General features: G+C 40.3%; 1 protein-coding gene across 1 annotated transcript in view; it reads left to right on the top strand.

The window, feature by feature from the left end:
* The first annotated feature begins 248 nt into the window (after nucleotides 1–248).
* CD109 (CD109 molecule) overlaps nucleotides 249–23,068 on the top strand; it is a 121,805-nt gene continuing 98,985 nt past the window's right edge. The window contains exons 1-3 of the mRNA XM_070418229.1: nucleotides 249–414; nucleotides 1,518–1,690; nucleotides 22,410–22,438. Coding sequence (XP_070274330.1) covers nucleotides 332–414; nucleotides 1,518–1,690; nucleotides 22,410–22,438 — 285 coding nt within the window. The 5' untranslated portion in view covers nucleotides 249–331. The remainder of the gene's footprint in view (nucleotides 415–1,517; nucleotides 1,691–22,409; nucleotides 22,439–23,068) is intronic.

Here is a 23,068-nt window from a genome sequence, read left to right as displayed (position 1 = left end):
GCTGGGGGAGTGGGCGCCCGGTGCGCTCCGTGGGGAGCAGGGATGCTGAGCCCAGGTCGGGCTGACCTCATTTAGAGACCGCTTTCTGACCCTCCTGGATTTGCCGTGTTTGCCAGAGCGGCGAGAAGCGCCATTGTGGTGCGGGTGGGAGGGGTGGAGCCACCAAGTCCGGTCTCAATTTAGATCTCTCACTCCGCTTTTAGGCGCGCCCATTTCAGACTGTTCAACTCCAGGCAGGGGGGCAAAAATCAGGGAGGAGGTGGAAGCCACACCCCGCAGTGCCCGCGAATTTCCCCAGGAGCCCAGGGTTGTCCAGGCAGACGCTGCGGAGATGCGGGGCCCACAGCTCCTGACCGCCGCCCACCTCGTCTGCGTGTGGACCGTGTGGACCGCCGCGCTGGCCGCAGCCCCCGGGTAGGAGCGCGGGCGCGCGGGGCGCGCGGGGCGGGCAGCGCTGTCCTGGGCCCGGGCTGCGGGAGGAGCAGCAGTTGTGCAGCAGCGGGTGGGAAGTGCCCCGCGGCGGCAGCCCTCAGCCAGGCACTGGCCTGGTGGTTTTACCATGTGTCCCTTCAGCTTGGTTTTCCATGAGATAGTTATTTTCTTCACCCTTGGAGTTGTTTAAGAGTTTTTCTGGCCATAACTACTTCCTAAAGAGAATCATTTTTAGTCCACGTTGCCTCTGCATTTTCTCAGCCGGTTGCTCCCAAATAATGTGCCTGCCTTCTTCTCTCAAAGACAAAGGGTGCTAGTTTTTCTCAACCTCTGGCATGGGCAAAGTGTGTCTTGGGTGGCTGATGTGTAGTTCAGGTGCAGACGCTGTAGAAAGGTAACTACGGAGGCACCCAAATACTGGAAAGTGCCCCACTCCTCAAGGCTTTTGTAGTTGAGCCCTAACCCCTCGCTTAGGCAGAGAAAGTGCTGTTTATGCTCTGCTACACCTGGAAATTTTACCACTGATAGTTTAATGTCTGATGGTATATTTCAATCAGTAGTATTGGTTAGATGATCTTTTCTTGGGCAAATGCCCCAACAAAAAGGTTAGAATAAGAAACAGGCAAAATCTGTGTGTATGTACTTGCGTGTGTGTGAGTGTGTGTGTGTGTGTGTGTGTGTGTGTGTGTGTTTAAGCCAAGAAAAAAAAAGTCACCCTGGGATGAGGTCATCTGTAAAATAGAAGTTTAGAGGCTTGCACATTGCCAATAACTTCTGCACGCCCCCAGTGTAAGCCATCTACATGGAGGCTTCATCCGGTGCTGTTTGTAGTTTGGAAGTAATAACACAGGTTCTACTCTAGTGGTACATGAATTACTGCATTAAAATTAATTTCTGGGAATTATAGTTTCAGTGGCATTTCAGTGCAGCTGCTAAATGGAGCAGCAGGGCAGTATTAATTGGAACAATTGCATTTGGCACAATATAGGGGGTCTGTCTCACTGTCTATAAAATTTGAGGATCACAAAAGAATGGTGAGGGGAGGATAAAAAACTTTGTATTTTTCCTTGTTGGGAATTCTTTAGACCCAGGTTTCTGGTGACAGCTCCAGGAACCGTCAGGCCTGGAGGAAATGTTACTATTGGGGTGCATCTCCTGGAGCACAGCCCCTCACCGGTCACTGTGAAGGCAGAGGTGGTCAAGTTGACAGGAAACCGCACTGCCTTTGTTACGGGAGCAGAAGGAGTCTTTGAAAAAGGTAAGATAAAAAGCATCGAGTTTTACCCTTCTTCTGTGGTAATTGGAATATGTTAATAAAGCCCTGTGAAACCTCAAATTTGGAATGGCTCACGTACTATATTTTTAATTGTTACTTCATAAATTCCAAAATGGTGTTTTTGGGTGTTCTTCCAAGTGGCCATTCAGAGACCCAGATTCCTTCCATCTTGTGGCTCCATCATCATTAACAAGTAGCTTCCAAGTCTGCAGGGGAAGAGCATGGATTTTCTCATGTGGGGAGGTTTTTATGGGCTAGATCTAGAATTGGCTCATATAACTTCTGCTCCTCTTTCAATGGCCACATTTACAAAGGAGATTGGAGAATGTAGGCAAATGTGTGCCCTGAAGAAGAAATAGATATAGTTAACAGTCTGACACTAACCCATATTTAGTGTGTGTAGAGTACTTTACTAAATAGGCCTCTGGGAAGGAAAAGAAGAGCCACACAAGAGCTAAAATCCAGTTTTATGAAATATTTCTTAATTTTTAAAGTAACAAAAAAGATAATGTAAAAGTGGGAGCCATTTATAAAAGAACCTACATCTCTTGTTTCAGGTTTATGTTCTTACCTGGCCCAGGATTAAATTGGGTCTATGAATGTCTTCTTTTTCAATAGTAAGGGAAAAATAATTTTTTTAGGGAGTAAATACTTAAATATTTTTTTCATCAAAATAACATTTATTGTATATTTTTCTAATTGAAAGAGTAATATATGGTCAGTACTTACAACCTGATAAACACTGGAAGTAAAGGAAATAAACCAAAATCACCCATAATCTACCACCCAAATATAAACACTGTTAACCAGAAGCATGTTTAGATTTAGTCAGTGGCCAGAAATTAAGGCACAAATGCCTATAAATGTTAAGAGTTATATTTAAAAAAATTATGTAGGGCACATAATGAAGGATGGATGGGATTCTACCATAATTCATTGTATAAATATTTATCCTCTATCAGCATAGAGTAATTAACAGCATTAGGAAATGAGATAAAATCAAATTGACCTATATTTGTGGTTCTTTCTCCACTGGAAGTTGATTGACTAGGTGTATATGTTTGGGATGCGAGTCAGGAAGAGGTAATGTGTGCAGGGACTAGGCCACTTTGTCTTTCATAGGAGATTATCAGGAAAAAGGGAAGTCTTGTTTCCCTGGAAATGTCGATTAGAGCTTAAGTTCCGAGTTTGAGCCTTAGCACTAGTTGTGTGATCTTGGGCAGGTTACTTAACTGTTCTGAGCTTTAATTTCTTTGTCTGTAACATGGGGATAATGAAATTTAATTCTCAGGGCATGTATCAAGTTAAAATCAGTATCTAACACCTGTTAGGCACTCAGTAAACACCAGCTGTTAATATTATAAGTAATATATAATGTAATAATACTGAAGAAGAAGATGCAGGGAGCATTATTTCTTTTTTACATGGAGGCAGACCTCTATTTTCATTATTGAGCCATTATTTCTAAAAATGAATGAAACCTTGTTTTATAATAATGGCTAAAGAAAATATTGAAATACTAAGTCACAGTAGACAATACTTAAGGTAATTCCACATTTATTATTATTTATTAACAATTATTATTTTGGCTCTATGTGTGTGACAGTTTTTCTGTATTGTAAATTTGGATGATTTTGACAAATACTTGGGCTTTGCTTGGATGCTTGCATACTTTTATTCTGGAATTTCCCCTTCATTGTCTTTTCTGCAATTTCTATGATCAGTCTCCTTGCTGGGGGTGCATGTTATTGTGGCTTAGTTTTTAACTTTATTCTTAGATTTTTCTTTTGGGAGGAGAGTCTGTCACACGCCTCTGGGAAGGCTAAAGTGTTCAAGACTGGGTGGGAAAACGCTATCCTAGTTGCAGAATGAGTTTTTGAAAAAGAGAAAATTTGCTCTTTCAGGGGCTGTTTTTGACTCTGTTAATACACAGTTTCATTGAAAACACCATCGCTGGGAGCGTGGTCCCGCTTTGACAAGAGATTGTTATTCTGTTATCAGAGCTTCGAGTCATTGTTCTCAGAACAGATGCTTCCTGGAATGTGAGGAGTTAAGGATCAAGACATTTCTCCCTTCATGTTTTCACATCCTTTGCTTTATCTGACTTCTCCAGTTGTAACTACACGTAGATAAAAGAGGACTTCTAAACAAATGGGGTCTGGATCTTCCTAGGATTCATTTTTATTCTTAACTACATAAACACAAATAATACATTTTAGGTCTGATTATTTCATCACTTTCTTAGGCCTTCCAAGAAAAGGTTGATTTTAATAAAGATTCATCTTCTAGCAGAGCTGGGTAAGGGTGGGAACTGTTTCTGAGTGGCTGTTTCTAGTGGTCCTAGTCTTAGAAATTCCTGGAGCAGGGCAGTGTTTCACCATAACTAGAATGCATTTCTTGCTTAATTTGTGTCAGAAAAAGTAATAGCTGAAGGATTCCTATTGTAGAATAAGGGCAAAAAAGCATGGCTTGTCCTCAAGGAAGAGTTCATTTATTTTTTTGACAGACATAGGGAAAATTTTGCTTACATTTTTATCCTTGAGGCTAGCAGCGTTGATTACTTACAGTTCATTGATTCATTTTTAATGCATTCTACATTTATTGGGGATCAATTATGGGTTTTTTTTTGAGCAACCAAGCCTGTTGGAAAAAGTGTTTCTACTAAACAGTTCTCTAAAGATGTATTAATGCCTCTTTAGTGGTGATATTCAGACATTCAGGTGTACTTGTCATTATCACCACCACCAACCTCATCTCACCTTCATTGTCAATCTCATCATTATCATCTCTGTAATGAATAGAACTAGGCTCATGATTTACTCTTCTGTTGTATAAAAGAATAGGACATCTCCTGGTGAGTGCCTTCTGGTCTGGAGGCACCATTTATTTGTGGTGTCAAGACTTCTTCCATCTTCTCATTGATGTATTGGGGTGAGGTGTATTCTCTGAGTGTGTCCGTATCCTTTAATAACTTGCTTTTTCTTTTTGCCCTAAAATCTTGAAGAGTTAATGGGGTGTTTACCTTCTATTTTTTAAGAATTAAAAATTCTTCTTTTTCCTTTATTGTTTCTATCTTTTCCACGTTGACTATGGGGTATGTTATTTTCCATCTTGATCCAGTAAAGGTAGGAAATCAATAGTTCTTAAATTGAGATATTAACTGAAAACTTAAAAAAAAATTCATCGAATTCAGTTTGGATGGCTTTCTGGTGGAAACAAAGCTCTTGAGCATACATTTCATAACTCATAGATCAATATCAGTCCCATGGTTTTTATGAGAGTAGATTAATGAGTATAATGTGTGGGCAGATCTCCCAGGACAGGTTTTCACAGGCAGCTTTGCTAGTAGAACTCAGTCTAAACTTGTAGTTACGTGAGAATTATTGTTAAAAGAGTGTGGGCTCTTCATTCACATGTCTTTGCTATTGTGTGTGATATGTATGAATAGGTAGGGGTGCCTGATGTGCTTGGGCTCTGAAGCCAGGTGACATGAATGCCCCTTCGTTAGTGGTTGTGTGGCATTGGGCAGTCATGATCTCAACAGGCTTCAGTTTTATCATCTGAAGAATGGTAGTTCCTGTCTTTTACAATTAAAGTTAGTGTGAGGATTAAGTGAATTAACATCTTTAAAGCACTTAACACATAGGAATTATTTAAGAAAAATGGTAGCTGTTGTTATTAGAAGAGAATTGCAACAATTATGTCTGAGGCAATTATTAATCGCCTATTGGGACGATCTTGAACTGGGAACTCTAGAAAAGGCACATCACTAGGAGAGAAGGAGAAGGGATTTAATGTGTTAATTTTTGAGTTCCCCATGGTGCCAGGACTTTCTGCACAATATTTCATTTCAATAACCCTATGAAAAAGTCACTACACTGAGGCTAAGAGAGAGCAATTAATTTTCCTGACTTAATATAGTAAATGATAAAGCCTGAATTAGAAGTTGGTTCTGAATTTTTCAGAAGGTTTTTCTACTGCCTGGAAAAGCATGAAATTTGTTTCATGTTTTTGTTTGCTTTACTTTGCCATATCAATGCAGTGTTGTATCAGTCATCTTCTCTGAAATCATTTTCACGTTTGCTGGTAGGAGTTTAGTCCTAGATCTAATGAAATATAATTTGAATCCAAAGAATCGCAAGTCACAGTGCTAGCTCTCCTGTTAAATTTTCAAGTTGGATGGGACCTCAGAGATAAGGCAATCCAATCACCTAATTTATGGCTGAGGAGGCTGAGGTGTGGTGACTTGCCTAAGGTGAAATCGCTCATGGGTGGAAGCCAATTGCAGGTCCCCAAATTGGCAGCCCAATGCTATTTCCATTATACTCTAGGAAACTTTCCTAACATCTGGAGGACTGTGTGTAAGACTGAGGATATATTTGCAAACGTTGATTTTTTTTTTAAATATGGAAGGAAATAAGGCTAACTAAGGAGTTTTAAAATGCTTACCTGCATTTTTGTGCAAGTTTCTTATTTCAGTTCAAGGGGGAGTTGCTCTTTATGGACTAATGGCTCTGCATCAGGGGTGGGAGCCTTTCTAACATTAAATTCTGTGGCTGTGTTTCTCAAAGTTCGAGAAGTACTTATTAAAAATATAGATTTGTGGCCACCCCTTCAAGGCAAGGGTAAGGTCTAGGCATCTAAACTTTATTTTACGCACTCACCACAAGTGATTCTTAGAAACCTCAAAATGAGAACAGCTGTCCTTTAGTATCTAAAGAATTGTTCTTTTTTTAAAACATGTGCAGAATTTATTCAACTCATTAATTAATGAAGTAGAACATAAAATTGTTTCAAAAAGAAACTTTGAAAGGAAGAGAAGTTTGTTTTTTTCCACTCCTTGAAATATAGCTCGGAGCTTGCATGAATGTGTGTGTAAGATGGAATTTCATTGCAAGGGAAAACTGAATAAGTGAAGTAAAAGTCTAAGTCAAGCAAACATAGGCAGAATCTGAATCCTACCGTGACTGAAACCTGAGAGTGTAGGGAGAAGATTGTAAAATCAAGGGAGATAAAAAGAAAAAAAAAAGTAAGAAAGAAAAAAGAGGACACCTGGAGGAACTATTTGTAGGCAACTTGAAAAAAAAAAAAGGAATATCAGAAATAAGATTGCTGGTTTGACACAAAGCTGGTTAATGTCCTCCAAGGCAATAAACATTGTGTATCTGTTCTTGACCTGAAAGCCTGAGAGTGAGGCATGCCTTTGCAAGTGGATGATGATTCAAGGCAGCTGAGAGCAGGCCCCTCCCAGATTTCCCAATTTGCCTTTCAAGCAGCCCCTGAACCTAAACATTGGTGTTAATTTTAAGCGGTAGAGAAACGTGGGTTTGATTATGAATCAGTGATTGGGTGAAGTTGAAAGTGAACATACTGATTCTTCAAACTCCAAGTTAAACATTTGCAGCTCCTCTTCTAACACGGAATGAGTCACTGTACCAGTGACTCACTGAGGGTTTTGGTGGAAATAGAAATTAGATCCTATGAATTTGGGCTGAGTTACTGTTTGATTCTTTATGTCAGTGATTTCCTATTTTTTTAAAAATCTCATGACACACATAAACTAATTACCAAAATTCTGCAGCACACACACAAATATATTTTTTGCCGCTCTGACAAAAAAAGTATAACTTTGATTCATTCATATTGGACGGCTATTGTATTGGCTGTTGTCATTTTTTTATTTGACAGCCTAAGGGAAAAGAGGTCAGTGCCTCTGACTAAATAGTCAGGTTTATATGTTTTATAAATTCTTGTGGCACACTGGTTGAAAATCACTGCTTTATGTTGTTAAGAGGACTTTGCAATGCTGAAACTACTTGTTTCCCCAAGGACATTTCTCCCCATTAATTTAGTATTTATTACGTGCTGTATGTGAAACATGAATGAATGAGGGGTGGGGAATGAAAGGAAGGAAGGCATCTGAGGAAGTTCAAAGGTTTTAGAAGGTTAACATATAATATTTAAAATGCAGAAGGCTGGAGAGCTTTTACTTTTTGTTTGTATAAAAAATTCAATGTGGTTTGTAAATAGTGCTGCTTACGTGTACCCTGTGCATAGTACTGTTTTACTTTTTACATTAGAGCTATACCAATGTCCGTTCATAAATGTTCCACCTCTGCTGACATCTTTGGCATTTAGTGGGAACAGTTATTTCCCAGACTAGAGAAGGGAAGGGTGTGCCAGAGGAAAGAGCCGATGGCTGGGAGTGGAGTTGTGAGAAGGAGATAGAGATTTGTGTGTGTGTTTTCTGAAAAGATGTTACTTACATTCTGCTTTAGATATAAGTTTGGGGAGACATCCAGGAAGGCAGTGTCCAATGGATAGTTTTGAAATTGTAGCTAGGGAGAGAGTTTAAGGCATTGTTTCATAGAAGCAGACAATATTAGAAGTCTTGGTGGGAATGCATGAGAGGCACAAGAGAGACAGTGCTTATGGAAAGAACAAGACTGATGACAGAGCTTGGGAAGAGGAAAGGAACCCAATGAAATGGATAGACAGTGAGCAGCCAGAAACAGGGATAGATTGAAGATGGTAAGATGTCTCAAAAACCAAGGGGAGAAAGTTACAAAGGTTTTAATAGTTCCAAGTGTCCCAGGAGGCCAGAGAAGAGGAAGACAAAGAAAAGGGCATTGGTTTTAAGTCAAGTGTTGGGAGGAAAAGCTGAGTTTTAACTAATAAATGGGTGGTGAGAAAATATAATCAGAAAGTATAAATCACTCTTTGCAGAAGTTTGACAATTGAAAGGAGAGAGGTCTGTTAAAAGGCATAGTAGAGCCCTCACCGGTTTGGCTCAGTGGATAGAGCATCAGCCTGCAGACTGAAGGGTCCAGGTTCGATTCCGGTCAAGGGCATGTACCTTGGTGGCGGGCACATCCCCAGTGGGGGGTGTGCAGGAGGTGGCTGGTCGATGTTTCTCGCTCATCGATGTTTCTAATTCTCTATCGCTCTCCCTTCCTCTTTGTAAAAAAATCAATAAAATATATTTTTAAAAAAAGGCATAGTAGAGAGGTAAACTTGTTGATGCAAAAGTGAGGGGTGGATAATTTATGTGTAAGAGATAGTGAGATCAAGATCAGGAACTCAGGTGAGTAGATTATCCTTAAAAATGTACTTTTTCTTTGATCAAGAAAGAAATAGAAGAGAGTGAGAAAGGGAAGAGGTATTTTGAGATATGAACTTGAGATGAAGAATCAAGTTGAAATATGGTTTTAGGAAAACTTTGCCATAGTTAATCTATCTACCTCTACATTGTACAGATTGGCCATCTCTTTATTGGAAGCAGGAATAAACGTTAAATGTAGTGTCCCATTGGAGAGAGAAGCACAGATTGGAGATATTTCCTGGTGGTGCCCTAACCTGGCTCCCTTCTGGACTGTGGGATATGGGAATGCAAAGGTTGATACTTGCATTGGTGTGGGAGAAGGAGCACAGAAGACAGAAGAGAAAGGGGCTGTTTATAGTGGCAGTGTGGGGGAGGAAAAATAATTTTCCTTCCTACCTTTCTAAATTCTTCTGGCTGGACTAGTAATTAAATTGGCATGAGACAGATTAACAGGAGAAAATATGGAATTTATTACATATGTACATATGAGGATCCCATAAGAATATGAGACCTGCAGACAGATCAGGCAGTTAAGTCTTATATACCATCTTGAGCTAAGGAGAAGTGTGGGAGGACTTCATAGGGCAAAGGGGCCATTGACATAGAGATAGAAAATGATTGGTAAATAAATGTTTGCTGAGCCATCTTTAACAATAGGATCAAATGGGCCTTGCAGCTACCTCCCTGTCTGTCACACCAAGTTCATAATAAAGTATAGTTAGTTACCTGTGACGGTAGTTCCCTTCATGGAGCAGCTCCTCTGTCTAAATTCTTTTAGGCAGTTAGGGGGAAGGTTGAAGTTTCTATCTGAGTCTTTTGTTTCTTAAAAATAACCGGCTTAAAATAATCAGTATACCAAAAGGCATATTTTGGGTGACAAATTATGCTTCCCCTCAGTATTTGCCTCACTTGAAGCTTGAGGGATTGGGGTGGGGAGGTATTTAATACTTCCATTGTTGTCAGTGTGAATAGGAAGTGGATTTGTAACTCATCATCATCTTGGTCTGGGCTAAGATGACCATCACACCAAAGGTGCAGTGACAGAACTTGAGAAGGAAATAATTATGCTGGGTCCTGGTCTTGCTCTGTCTCGTCTATTCTTTACTTCCCTTAGGAAAATTCCATGATTTGACTTTCTTTTCTTGCAAGGGTGGGGATGGAATTGATCAAAGATTTGGTGGAGGGAGGTAGTGGGAAGGTCTGTGGGTCTTTAGTTCTCAAAGAATTAAAATCTGAAAACCAGACTGGTAAAGAGCTTGGAAATAAAAGAGGAGGAGGATTGTGGTTTTTTTTTTTTAACTTCCTTTTGGTAGGGCAGTGCTAAGAATTTACATTTATGAAAATGTAACTGGCAGAATTGATTTAGTATTATAAATTAAATTCCACTGAAATATGTGTTAAATCTCCTCAAGAATATAGTTAGTTAGACAGGGCATTTACTATTTTGAGAATTCTCAACATTTCTTAGGCGCAAACTGTATATGGCACAATATTGGGTGGCATAAATGTTTGGTGATCACACGAAGTTCTTGTCCTTATGCTCGCTCCTCTTAGGGAAGAAAGATAGGTTTCATTTCATGTGGCAACTTGAGTTGATGGTAGGGGGTTGCTTGGAGTGCTGTGCTGAAGACAGTTTCAAGATCAAGTCTGGGTTTACTGGAATAGACAGATTAGCTGTGTCTTCCATGGACATGAGAATGGGGACTGTGGTATGAAGCCTGCAAGGGAGCCTATTGGGTTGAGGAGAAATGATTGCCTACAGGGTTACATAGGGGATAGAAGTAATAACAACATGGATAAGAGAGAAAGGATGGAAGAGTGGCTGCATCCAAATACTAACACCGGATTGCACTAAGCTACAGGGGAGGGACAGGGGGAGATTATGAGATTTTGTTTGGACTAATATTTTAGAAGAATTAGCTGGGTCTGTCGTGTACAGTTTGGGGGACACAGTGGATTAGAATGGGGGCCCTGGAGGCACACTGGAATTGCACCCTTAGCACTATCTGCTGTTACCTATGTGGCCTTGGGGCAAGTCACTTCATCTCATTTAGTCTCAGTTTATTTATTTCTATAATGGTAATAATAATGGTACCTACCTCAGAGCATTGTTGTGAGACTAAAGAGAGACTTTAAAAGTGCCCAGCCATGACCAGTGTGGCTCAGTTGGTTGGGCTTCATCCCCGTGCACCAAAGGGTTGCTGGTTCGATTTTCAGTCAGGGCACATGCCAGGTTATGGGCTCCATCCCTGGTAGGGGGTGTGCAGGAGGCAGCTGAATGATATCATATTGATGTTTATCTCTCCCTCTCCCTTCCTCTCTCTAAAAATCAATAAAAAATCTTTAGAAAACAGCAACAAAAAACTGCACTGTCCGATACAGCAACCACTAGCCACAGGTAGTTTTGAGCACTTGAAATGTGGCTCGTACAAATTGAGGTGGGCTGTGTGTGTGAACTACAGACTGGATTTTGAATACATAGTACCAAAAATTCACCGAAACTCAATAATTTTTATATTGATTACATGTTCAGTCGTTAGATTTGAGATATATTGGGTTAAATAAAATGTGTTATTAAAAATAGCTTCACCCATTTCTCTTTTCTTTTTTAATGTACTGCCTTACACTGTTATCATAGTGCCTGGCACATTGAAGCAATTGAGAGTATAGCTGTGTTGTATCTGACGTTTCCCAGTACAGTGGGGCCTTGACTTACGAGTGTCCCGACTAACTAGTTTTTCGAGATACGAGCCGTCTCTCTGCCGATTTTTTGCTTTGAGTTGCGAGCTAAAATTCGGGTTACGAGCCAGCTTCAGATACCCCACCGCTAGTTGGCACAGCGAGCGTCACAGTGAACGCCCACAACATCAGCCCAGCATCATGTGTCTCACTCGTTCACTTTTTGATTTGACATACGAGTAATTTGAGTTACGAGCTCCGTCACGGAACGAATTAAACTCGTAAGTCAAGGCCCCACTGTATTAGATATTAGCACTGACGTCTCCCTCAAGCCTGGAGCATGGGTCAGGTCTCTCTTGATGGCTGTTTGACTCTGACTTGAGTGGGCCTTCAACCTTATTCTATGTTCCCTGAGGAAGGAAGAAGTCTCCCTCAAAAGAGAACCTCCTGTAAGGGTGTAAAGGGCCAGAGGGTAAACGCTGCAGGTTTTGGTGGCCTTATGGTCTTCGTGGCAGCTAGTCAGCTTCCCCTTGGTGGTGAAGGCAGCCATGGAGAGCACACAGCAAATGAGTGTGCTTGTGGACCATCGGAACTTTACCTATGGAACTTGAATTTGGAGTTCATATAACTTCCGTGTGTCACGAAATATTGTTCTTTTCATTTTTTTCCAACTATTTAAAAATGTGAGATCATCAGTAGTTCATGAAATACACAAACAACAGTCATGGCCAGATTAGGCCCAGGGGCCATAGATTGCTGCCCCTGTCGTAATAAATACCCTATGCATTTAGCAGCCCACAGCCTTGCTCGACTCCTGGTTTCTCATTTGTACTGGACCTAACATCTAGTTTTATACTGTATCCTTTTACTTATTTTACTTTTAGTGGGTTTTTGTTTGACCTAATTTACACTCAGCAGTCTAAATGGGACAAATGGTTATTTATGAAACTCATATTTATTGAGGTATTTGTAAACAAGGGAGGCAGAATAGGAAGAAATTAGAGTATGTAAGGGACCAAAGGAGATATTTTTGGTTCGTTTTGCTTGAAATACTTGTGTTTTCTGTATAGGTTGTATTCACTGATGAGTTATTAACCTCTTAAAGTGACATTAAATTGTGAAGCAGAAACATTATATTTTAAGGTTTTATCCCCCATGGATTTTGGTGGAAAACTCCATTTTTCACTTTGTCCATTACTATCAAAGAAATTGTTGAATAATGAGAGAATATTTAATAACTTGGTAAAAGTGGTCAAAATTTTTAGCTTAAAAGTAATATACCTAAGTTTATTACTATACGGTACATTACTGAATAGCAGAGAGCTGCCAAAAAGAATTAAACCGTAAATACTGAGTCAGGCGTATAGTAGAAAATCTTTTTTTTTCATAGAAGATATTTCTGGACCTAGTGGATTTCCAATTACACACTACTCCTTCCTTCCAGCGCTTCTCTACAGAGCTATTTTGTGAGCACAGATGTCAGAAGAGGCGGCAGATGGTGTTATAGAGTGTGTTTAAAAAGTTAAGGAAAGGTTAGTTTTTGTGTATGCTTATTACACAATTTAAAAATAGCTTTGACTCTATTTGTAAGTCAAAAGGCCAGCTCTCAGGCTGTGCCAAGGTTTCTTTTGAGTGGCTTGGTGACACTGGGAAGGAGGAAGCTTCTGAAAGGTTTAGATGGGCTTTTTCTGGTTATACACAAAAATGGCCCGAGTTTTACACAGTAAGGTAAGAAGGACAGAGGCCATCTTTTCTCGGTGATTTTCTCGGTGCACGGATTAGTGAGGTGGTGACGATTTCCCGTGTCTGAGTGGATTCTTGCCAAAAGAGAGAGGAAACTTCACAACAACTTGTAAATACTGTGTATTTCATCCTCAACCTAGCAACAGCAGAGAAAGAGATGACTATGCCTCGTCTACACGCCCACTGCACCACCCCCACGTTTATGTTTTGGTGGTGTACGTTATTGCTAGGATGTTAGGACTTTCAAATAAGACTTAATAATTGCCTAGGCGATTCCAAGCTGCGTTTGTAAATTTAGAGGGAAGACAACAAGTCGAAAAAATGTCAAGTACTCCCAGTTGACCTTTTAATAAGGACACATAAGAGGCAGTGCGTGGGCCTTCAATGGGATCTCTCTCCTCATCCTTGAGTCACTGAAGCCAGCAAGAGTCCGGGTGGGTGGGCATCTCTGCCTCTACGCTCTAGCTTTTGGGGGCAGCTTCTGTTTCTGCCTCTGTCTTTCTTGGGTCTGTGAATGGACATGGTCACGTGTCAGAGCAGGGGGACCCAGGCATGTAGTTCCAATTTCTTGCGAATGATGAAACCCATGAAAGGTTTGACTCTATTAAGAGCTGCATTTAAAAGAAAAGTTCTATGAAATGGTGTCTCCTGCACTTCAAATATAGGGAGTTGATTTTGATTGCTAAAATGCTTACCGTCCAATTAATCAAACTACTATTTATTTAGTTTGTAGACCCATAGCTATTTTTTACTTTCGCCTTGCCAGGTGTCACTTAGATAAACAGAAATTATTCCCCCCTTCCCCTCGCACGTCCCACCCCTCCCCTCCTTGCCTCCTACTTAGTCTTTGTAAATTTGCCAGTGGTGGGAGGTAGGCGGTGTGTTAGGCCTTGAGAGAAAGGAGGCATATTGTTTCCTCTGGTCACTAGGCTGACAAAATAGTCAACCCCGATGATATGTCCTAAAGTAATGAAAAATAAGTAACTCTCAATAATTGAGGGTGCAGGTTTGCTGGGGCGCTCAGCTCACTGCAGTTTAATTTTTTAAAATATATTTTATTGATTTTTTACAGAGAGGAAGGGAGAGGGATAGAGAGTTAGAAACATCGATGAGAGAGAAACATCAATCAGCTGCCTCCCGCACACTCCCCACTGGGGATGTGCCCGCAACCAAGGTACATGCCCTTGACCAGACTCGAACCCAGGACCCTTGAGTCTACAGGCCGATGCTCTATCCACTGAGCCAAACCGGTTAGGGCTGCAGTTTAATTTTTTTGGTTTTATTCCAGTCTGGGACTTTGTGGTGGATGCCTTGCTGTACCACCCAGATACAGCCCTTCAGGGATAAGGACTCATTGCCTCAAGCTCTGGGAGTGTTGCCACAGGCTCTCAGGGCCAGCGCCCTTTGGGGATTACATCAGCTAAACAAGGCCCCCTTGCCAGAGGGACACCCCTCCCTGGGTGGAGATCAACCCCTCCTTGGGTGGGGGTCCAGCCAACTCAGGACAACTCTCAAGGGCTATGGCTGCTTCTCAGCGCCCCTAGTGGACGTCTCTTGAGCCTGCAGCTCTCTCCCCTTCCTCTCCCTAGTCCTGTCTCCTTCCCTTCCGGTCTCTTCTGTTCCCTAGGTGCCCATCCTAAGACACTCCCTACAAAACCTCTTGCACTTTAGTCATCATCTCAGAGTTGGAACCCAGCCTTAGATGTGGTTATTGTTTTACTTTGCTTTGAAGAGGGATTTTTCAGATCTTGAAATTAACTTCAAATGTATCATAACTGTGTAATGTGAAGAGCCGATGTAAGAGTTGGGAAATTTTCTAGTTTTCATATATCCTTTTCAGAAATTGTGGTATAGCATGAGTTATTTTAAAGTTAGTTTCACTGCTGCAGTGCTTAATGTAACTATAAGGTTTGGGAGAAACATTATGGAAGAAGAAACCTTAGGTTCTGGGGACAACAGACATAAAGTTGAGGGGAGAAAGGAATCTGAGATGACTGAGATTTTGAACCTCTGTGACAGAAAGCGGGGTGACATCAACATACACCAGCAGGCTCTCCAGGCTGTGGAACTTTTACAATAGGCAAAGATAAGAGAATAAAAGGACAAAAGTGCAACTGCTGTTTTCATACTGAGAGGTGAGCAGTGGTTTCGAGATAGGGCCCAAGAGCCAGGCTGCCGGGTTAGAATCTTGGCTCCCTTACTTTTTCTGTGTGACCCTGGGCAAGTCACTTAGTGTTTGTGTGACTCAGGGTTCTCATTTGCAAAATAAGGATAATAATGCTTAACAGCATCATGGTGAGGATTAAACCAGTTAATGTATGTAATAGCTGTAGAGCACTCTAAACAGTATCTATATTGTTATTATATTCACAAAATCAAAAATATTACACACAGTCAGAGCTGTTGGTTGTTTTATTGCTTCTGAGCAAAATCTTCATTCTTCCATCCTATAGACCAGCACTGTTCAATAGGAGTATAATGGTACCACCTATGTAATGTAACGTTTTCTTTTATTTATTTATTTACTTAATTGTCTAAAGTTTGTAATATAACATTTTCTAGTAACCACATTAAAAAAGTAAAAAGAAACAGATGAAATTAATTTTGATGATATATTTTATTTAACCCAATAATTCATAAATATTATCAGTTAAACATGCTGTCACTATAAAAATTACTGAGATAGTTTACATTCTTTTTTTTGTTTTAAGTCTTAGAAATATGGGTTGTATTTTACACATGAAGTGTATTTCAGTTGCTTAATAGCCACTTGTGGCAAGAAGCTACTGTATTGGACTGTGTGCAGCTTCAGAGGTTTGCTAGTTAACCCTTTTCAATGTCAAAAGTGTCCCAGTTAGCTATCACTGTGAATGAACCAACTCCAAAACTTAGTGGCTTAAAACAACAATGGTTTATTAATCCTCACGAGTCTCACTCACCCAGCCTTGTACACGCAAGATTGGTGATTATTGGCTGACCTATTTCTTACCATGATAGTTGTGACATTTTCTAATTCCATGATTCCTTCTACATTTATTAGTTGGAATTCTATGGTAAAGAAGAACTTTTTCTTCTCCCTCATTCAGTCTTTTACTTAATTATATAGCAGCATGAACTCATAGACTCTTGTTTTTTTCAGCAGGTTATAATCCATTATTTATTTGAATGCTCAAATTGTCTTACCATTATATATCATTATATAGATATAGTCATATATTCATGATTTTATATATTTTTTGCAGATTTTCCATATTACCCCTGCCCTTACACATGTATAGCTTCCACCAGTATCAACATCACTCACCATAATGGTACATGTTCTTTAAAACCAAAAATGAACCTATATTGACTCATTATAACATCATAATCACCCAAAATCCATATTTTACCTTAGGTTTCACTCTTGGTTTATACATCCTATGGGTTTGGACAAATGCATAATAATGTACCCATCATTATAATATCATACAAAGTATTTTCACTGCCCTGAAAGTACTCTGTGCTCTGCCTGTTCATCTCTCCCTGCCTCCCCCCCGGCCACCACTGATCTTTTTATTGTCTTTATAGCTTTGCCTTTTCCACAATTTTATAGGGTTGAAATTACATAGTATGTAGCCTTTTCCGATTGGCTTCTTTCACTTAGTAATACGCATTTAAGTTTCCTTCTTTTCTTGTAATGGCTTAGCAGCTCTTTTCTTTTTAATGTTGCATAATAAGCCGTTGTGTGGCTGTACCATAGTTTATTTATCTAATCACCTACTGAAGGACAACTTGGTTGCTTCTAAGTTTTGTCAATTATTGCCCTGATTGGTATGGCTGGGTTGGTTGGAGCATCATCAGGGTACATGCCTGGGTTGTGGATTCAATCCCCAGTCGGGGTGTGTGTGGGAGGCAACCGATCTCTCACATCGATGTTTCTCTCGCTTTCTCTGTTTCCCTTTCTCTCTGAAATCAATTAAAAAATAAGTTTTGGTAATTATCAATAAAGCTTCTATAAACACCTGTATGCAGATTTTTGTGTGCACATACATTTTTCAACTCCTTTGAGTGAATTACCAAGGAACATGATTGCTGGAGTATATGGTATGAGTAAATTTTATTTTGTAAGAAACTACCAACCTGTCTTCCAAAGTGGCTGTACCATTTTGCATTCCTACCAACAATGAATGAGAGTTCCTATTGCTCCACATCCTGGTCAGCGTTTGGTGTTGTATTTTGGACTTTGTCTCTTTCAATAAGTATATAGTGGTATCTTGTGATGTGGAGCATCTTTTATGCTTATTTGCCATCCGTTTATTTTCTGTAGTGAAGTGTCTGTTCAGGTCTTTGACCTATTTTTTTTTAAGTCTAGTTTTATATTTTTAGTATGTCTTTATTGATCTTAGAGGAAGGAAGCAGGATAGAGAGATAGAAACATCCATGAGAGAGAAACATGGATCTCTGCCTCCTGCATGCCCCCTACTGGGGATTCAGCCAGCAACCCGGCATGTTCCCTGATTGGGAACTGAATGGGTCACTTCTAGCTTCATGGGTTGATGCTCAACCACTGAGCCACACCAGCTGGGCTGATCTATTTTTTAATCAACATATTTTTTTAATTTGTTGAGTTTTGAGAGTACTTTGAATATTATGGCTAGCAATCCTTTATCAAATGTGTCTTTTGCAAATATTTTCTCCCAGTCAGATTTTTCTTTTTATTCTCTTGACACTGTTTTTTGTAGAGAAGTTTTTAATTGGAATGAAGTCTAGCTTATCAATTATTTCATACATCAGGTCTTTCCTGTTGTATCTAAAAAGGCATCATCATACCCAAGGCTATCTAGGTCTTTTCCTTATATTATCCTCTAGGAATTTTATAGTATTGCATTTTACCTTTAAGTCTATGATCCATTTTGAGTTAAATTTTGTAAAGGTTGTAAGGGCTATGTCTAGATTCGTTTTTGTTGCATGTGGATGTCCAGTTGTTTCTGTATCATTTATTGAAGAGACTATCTTTACTCCATTGTATTACCTTTGCTGCTTGTCAAAGATCAACTGACTATATTTAAGGTGGTCTATTTCTGAGCTTCAGTTTATTTATTTATTTTATTTTTTTTAATTAAATTTTTATTGTTCAGATTACATTTGTTCCTCTCCGCCCCCCCCATAACTCCCCTCCTTCCAGTTCCCGCCCCACCCTCCGCTCTCACTCCCCACCCACTGTCCTCATCCATAGGTGCACGATTTTTGTCCAGTCTCTTCCCGAATCTCCCATTCCCCTTTCCCCCCCAAGAATAGTCAGTCCATTCCCTTTCTATGTCCCTGATTCATTATAATCACCAGTTCATTCTGTACATCAGATTATTTATTCACTTGATTCTTAGATTCACTTGTTGATAGATGCATATTTGTTGTTCACAATTTGTATCTTTACCTTTTTCTTCTTCCTCTTCTTAAAGGATACCTTTCAGTATTTCGTGTAATACTGGTTTAGTGGTGATGAACTCCTTTAGTTTTTCCTTATCTGTGAAGCTCTTTATCTGACCTTCAATTCTGAATGATAGCTTTGCTGGATAAAGTAATCTTGGTTGTAGGTTCTTGGTATTCATCACTTTGAATATTTCTTGCCATTCCCTTCTGGCCTGCAAAGTTTCTGTTGAGAAATCAGCTGACAGTCGTATGGGTATTCCCTTGTAGGTAATTGAGTCTCTTTCTCTTGCTGCTTTTAAGATTCTCTCTTTGTCTTTTGCTCTTGGCATTTTAATTATGATGTGTCTTGGTGTGGTCCTCTTTGGATTCCTTTTGTTTGGGGTTCTCTGCGCTTCTTGGACCTGTAAGTCCATTTCTTTCACCAGGTGGGGGAAGTTTTCTGCCATTATTTCTTCAAATAGGTTTTCAATATCTTGCTGTCTCTCATCTTCTGGCACTCCTATAATTCTGATATTAGTCCGCTTGAAGCTGTCCCAGAGGCTCCTTACACTATCTTCACACTTTCGGATTCTTTTTTCATTTTGCTTTTCCAGTTGGGTGTTTTTTGCTTCTTCGAATTTCAAATCTTTGGTTTGATTCTTGTGCTCCTCTGGTCTGCTATTGGGTATATTATTCTTTATTTCAGTCCGTGTATGCTTACTTTCTAATTTCTTTATCGTAGCATCGAGGGTCTCATTAGTTTTCGTGAGGCTCTGCTCAAGTTTATAGCAAGCCCTCAAAATTGCGATTTTTAGCTCCATATCCTCCATTTCTGTCATGTTTTTTTTGTCTCCGCATCTTTTATGCTTTCTTGGTGCACCCCCTTGTGGTCTTTGTGCGCAGTCTTGTTCTAGTTAAGCCTTAATTGTTGTAGTTAATACTAGAGGGATTTGACCACCAGGCCGACTGGCTGTAGGAATCAGCTGTGTGGAAAACTTCAGTCCTCTGGGGAGGTGCTAATCTAGCCTTTGCCTGAGGCGATTGGCAAATGGCTCTGCACAGGGCTTGGGTGGGGCGGGATCAACAGGGCAGGGGGAGGGAGCAGCTATGGCTGCTCTCAGTCCGTCCCCAGGGGCTCTGCCTCTCTGTCCCAGCAACCGCTGCAAACCTTGGAGGGACCGTAGCCAGACAGTCCCGCTTCTCCCGTTTGAGTCTGGGTCCCTAGAGACTCGCCCGGATCTGTAGCCCAGAGTCTGAGACTCCCTCCTGATTGAAAACGACAACCGCACCCTCAGCCACCAGCCCGCTTTGCGCGCGCACCCCCACACCACCGTACCTTTAAATTTTCCACACTGCGCCTCCTCTGAGGCTCGTAATGCTGTTGTTTTTCCTTCTAGTTGAAGAGTCTCTCCTCAGCCAGCCTTCCTGTGGTTCTGGTTGATGTCCGTTCCGTCTTTTAGTTGTATTTTTGAAGTGGTTGTTTGCGGCGGCAGTCTCTGGTGTTTACCTATGCCGCCATCTTCGATTCTCTCTGAGCTTCAGTTTAGTATAGACTATGTCATTTCAAAAAAGGTGTCTATTTCATTACAAATAAAAACTAATGAGTAGAAGTTCTTCCCTTAAGTTGAAATATTTCCAAAGCATGATTACATTTCAAAGTTAAATCTTGTTCAAATTAAAGCCATCTCATGTCAATATTTGGCTAAACAAAAAAAGGTCCAGCAGAAATGCTAACCCCAGGTGCTAGGATAGCAGTGTAACCTGGGACAGTCCTGGAGAGGGTTCACCATGTCTAAAAGGCCTCTCATGATCCGTTCCTCTCCCTTAGGACCCTCTCCCTGCCTGTCTCACCCAGATCTTTGCTTTGCTAGGCTCATGTTCTACCCCTGCATTTCCTGCTACTCTGCCTGGAAACACTTGGTCTCCTTCCTCACCTGGCTAATTTCTCCTTATCCTACAACCCAAGACTGTGGCATCAGTTTCTCTAGGCACTTTCCCTTGGTCCTCTGATGTGCTCCCTGCCCTACCTACCTCTATTGCAGCCATTGTTCAATTGTTTCCCCTTCTTCACCTTTTCAAAACATTTTTAGTCCAATGTCCTGTTACTTAAGACTCCTGCTCTTTGCTTCCTAGGGTGGCAGTTATTGGATAAACTGATCTGTGCTAGGTAGGATAAGTGATTTTGCTGAATTGCTTATCTGCTCCTGAAAACATATTTGATTTTCACTGAGGCAGTGGTTTTCAGCATGGGTATGCACACATCAGGGAGTGCGTAAGCCCATTTATAAGGGTGTAGGTAGAACATGTGCTTTTATTGCTATAATTTTACTGAGCAAAACTAAGAAATTAAGGTTTTCTAATATTTAATATTTTGTTTGAGAAAGGCATGTATAAACTTTATAAATCTAAGTTGACATTGGTAGTGTGTACTAAATAGCTTATTTTATTATTATTATTCAATATGTTTTTATTGGTTTTTAGAGAGAGGAAGGGAGAGGAGTAGAGAGATAGGAACATTGATGAGAGGTACATCATCGATCGGCTGCCTCTTGCATGTCCCCTACTGGGGATTGATCCTGCAACCTGGGCACATGCTCTGGCTGGGAATTGAGCCAGTGACTCTTGGTTCCTGGGTTGATGCTCAACTGCTGCACCACACCAGCCGGGCCTGAATAGTTTATTGATTGAATGCTCCATCACAGAAATTTGAAGACCACTGTTACAGAGTCACGCAGACATTCCCAGTGGGTAACTCTTCCAGCTTCCTTGCACTATAATGGCTTATATTTATCAAGTGTTACCTATGTGCCAGGTGTTGTTCTATATACTTCACAGACATGGACATACTTATTGCTTAAAGCCATGTTATGAGGTTGGTATGATTGTTAGCATCCTCATTTTATAAATGAAAAAACTGACCCTGGAGACTCAGATAACTTGGTCAGGGACGGTGGTAGTATGTGACTGGTTCAGGATAGATTCTAGAGGCCACTTGCTTAACCCTTGTTCCGTATGGGCTGCCTGCCCATCTGTTCCCATGGGCTAGACACATATGGCCTTCAGGAGGAGAGGGACTGTGTTTGTCTTGTTCGTTGTGGTTCCCTTAATAAATATTTCTTAAGTGAATGAAGGGACTGAGGGTCTGTCACCATCGCTAAATTCATGCCACTTAAATGGGAACTTTGGGTAAGTCATTTTTTATTTTTAACACGAAACACTTTTTCCCTTGAAATAAATGGATCTGATGAAAAAAAAAGGACATGAGTTGAATTAGCAGTCCTATGTTTAGAAACTTTACATGAAAAAAGTCTGCGTTACTCTAATACTAATGAGCCAGTTATGAGTCCCAGCTCACCACTGACATGACTAATGCCTTCCTTTTCTTGCTTTATCACGAGGGGATGAGAACATAAGAACTGAACCTCAGATTCCTTCTGTAGATTCTCTGAAGTGTTGCTCAAATGTGTATATTAAAACAGCACCAGGAGCAGCAGCAACCATGCCAACAGAAATGATAATGGAAAAGGGAAGTAAAACTTACTGATTTTTTGGGGGAGGTTCATCCAGTAATAATAGCCTTTAAGTCTGGCCCAGTTTTCCTTAATTCTTTGGCACAAAGATAAGTAGTAATCTCTCAGGTGTTCTGGGCATTAACAACATGGTGTTGGTTTGACCAAATAAGTTTATGATTCCTTCCACATCAAGAATTTTAGGGGAGTCTTGCGAGTTCTGTGTTATATCATCAGATTCAAATTATGACTCTTTTTCCCCCCCTCATTTCCCTTTTAGGCTCTTTCGAGAGACTTACTCTTCCAGCAGTAAGTATCCATTAACATTTTTTGTTTCAGAAATGTGCATTTCATCAGTGAACTAAATACATTAATATTTTGTTGGTTTTTGTATCCAGTTAAATTCCTTGTGAAGTTGGCTTGAGTTCAGTTGCACCTTCAGACTATCAGACTATTTAAGAATAATATTCCTTCAGGGAGATTGGTTATTAGGCCTTTCAAACTTGTAGCAGAGATTTTCTTCTTGTAAAATAGAGAACTTCACTGAAGGAAATTGGCCGACTAATAGCACAGGAACCTGGGCTGGTTTGGTCCTATTCTGCCTTAATGAGCCCTACAGTCTCAAATATGTAATTAATGCTTCATTCCTTAGTCTCCTCATCCTGGAACAGGGTAGAGCCATGCTGAGCCTATTGGAGTCTGAGGCAAAAGGAAAGATCAGTAATACTGATCTTGTCTTCGTTTAAAATTTTATTTTTGTTCATAATTGAATTATTTGTATTATTTTGGACATGTTAAACTATTTAAAATCATGTTATTTATCTTTACTACTGACTTTTTTGGTACCCCCTTAAATTTTATACCTGAGCAAAGTACCTCACTCACCTCACCCTAGACCCGGTCCTGGAAAAGGAGATAAGACACTGTCTTTATTTCATA

Source organism: Myotis yumanensis, unplaced genomic scaffold (assembly GCF_028538775.1).
Source record: "Myotis yumanensis isolate MYYU_CA2020_CCGP unplaced genomic scaffold, mMyoYum1.0.hap1 SCAF_6, whole genome shotgun sequence".
In the NCBI taxonomy this organism is placed as follows: Eukaryota; Metazoa; Chordata; class Mammalia; order Chiroptera; family Vespertilionidae; genus Myotis; species Myotis yumanensis.
This window is presented reverse-complemented; position numbering and strand designations above follow the sequence as displayed.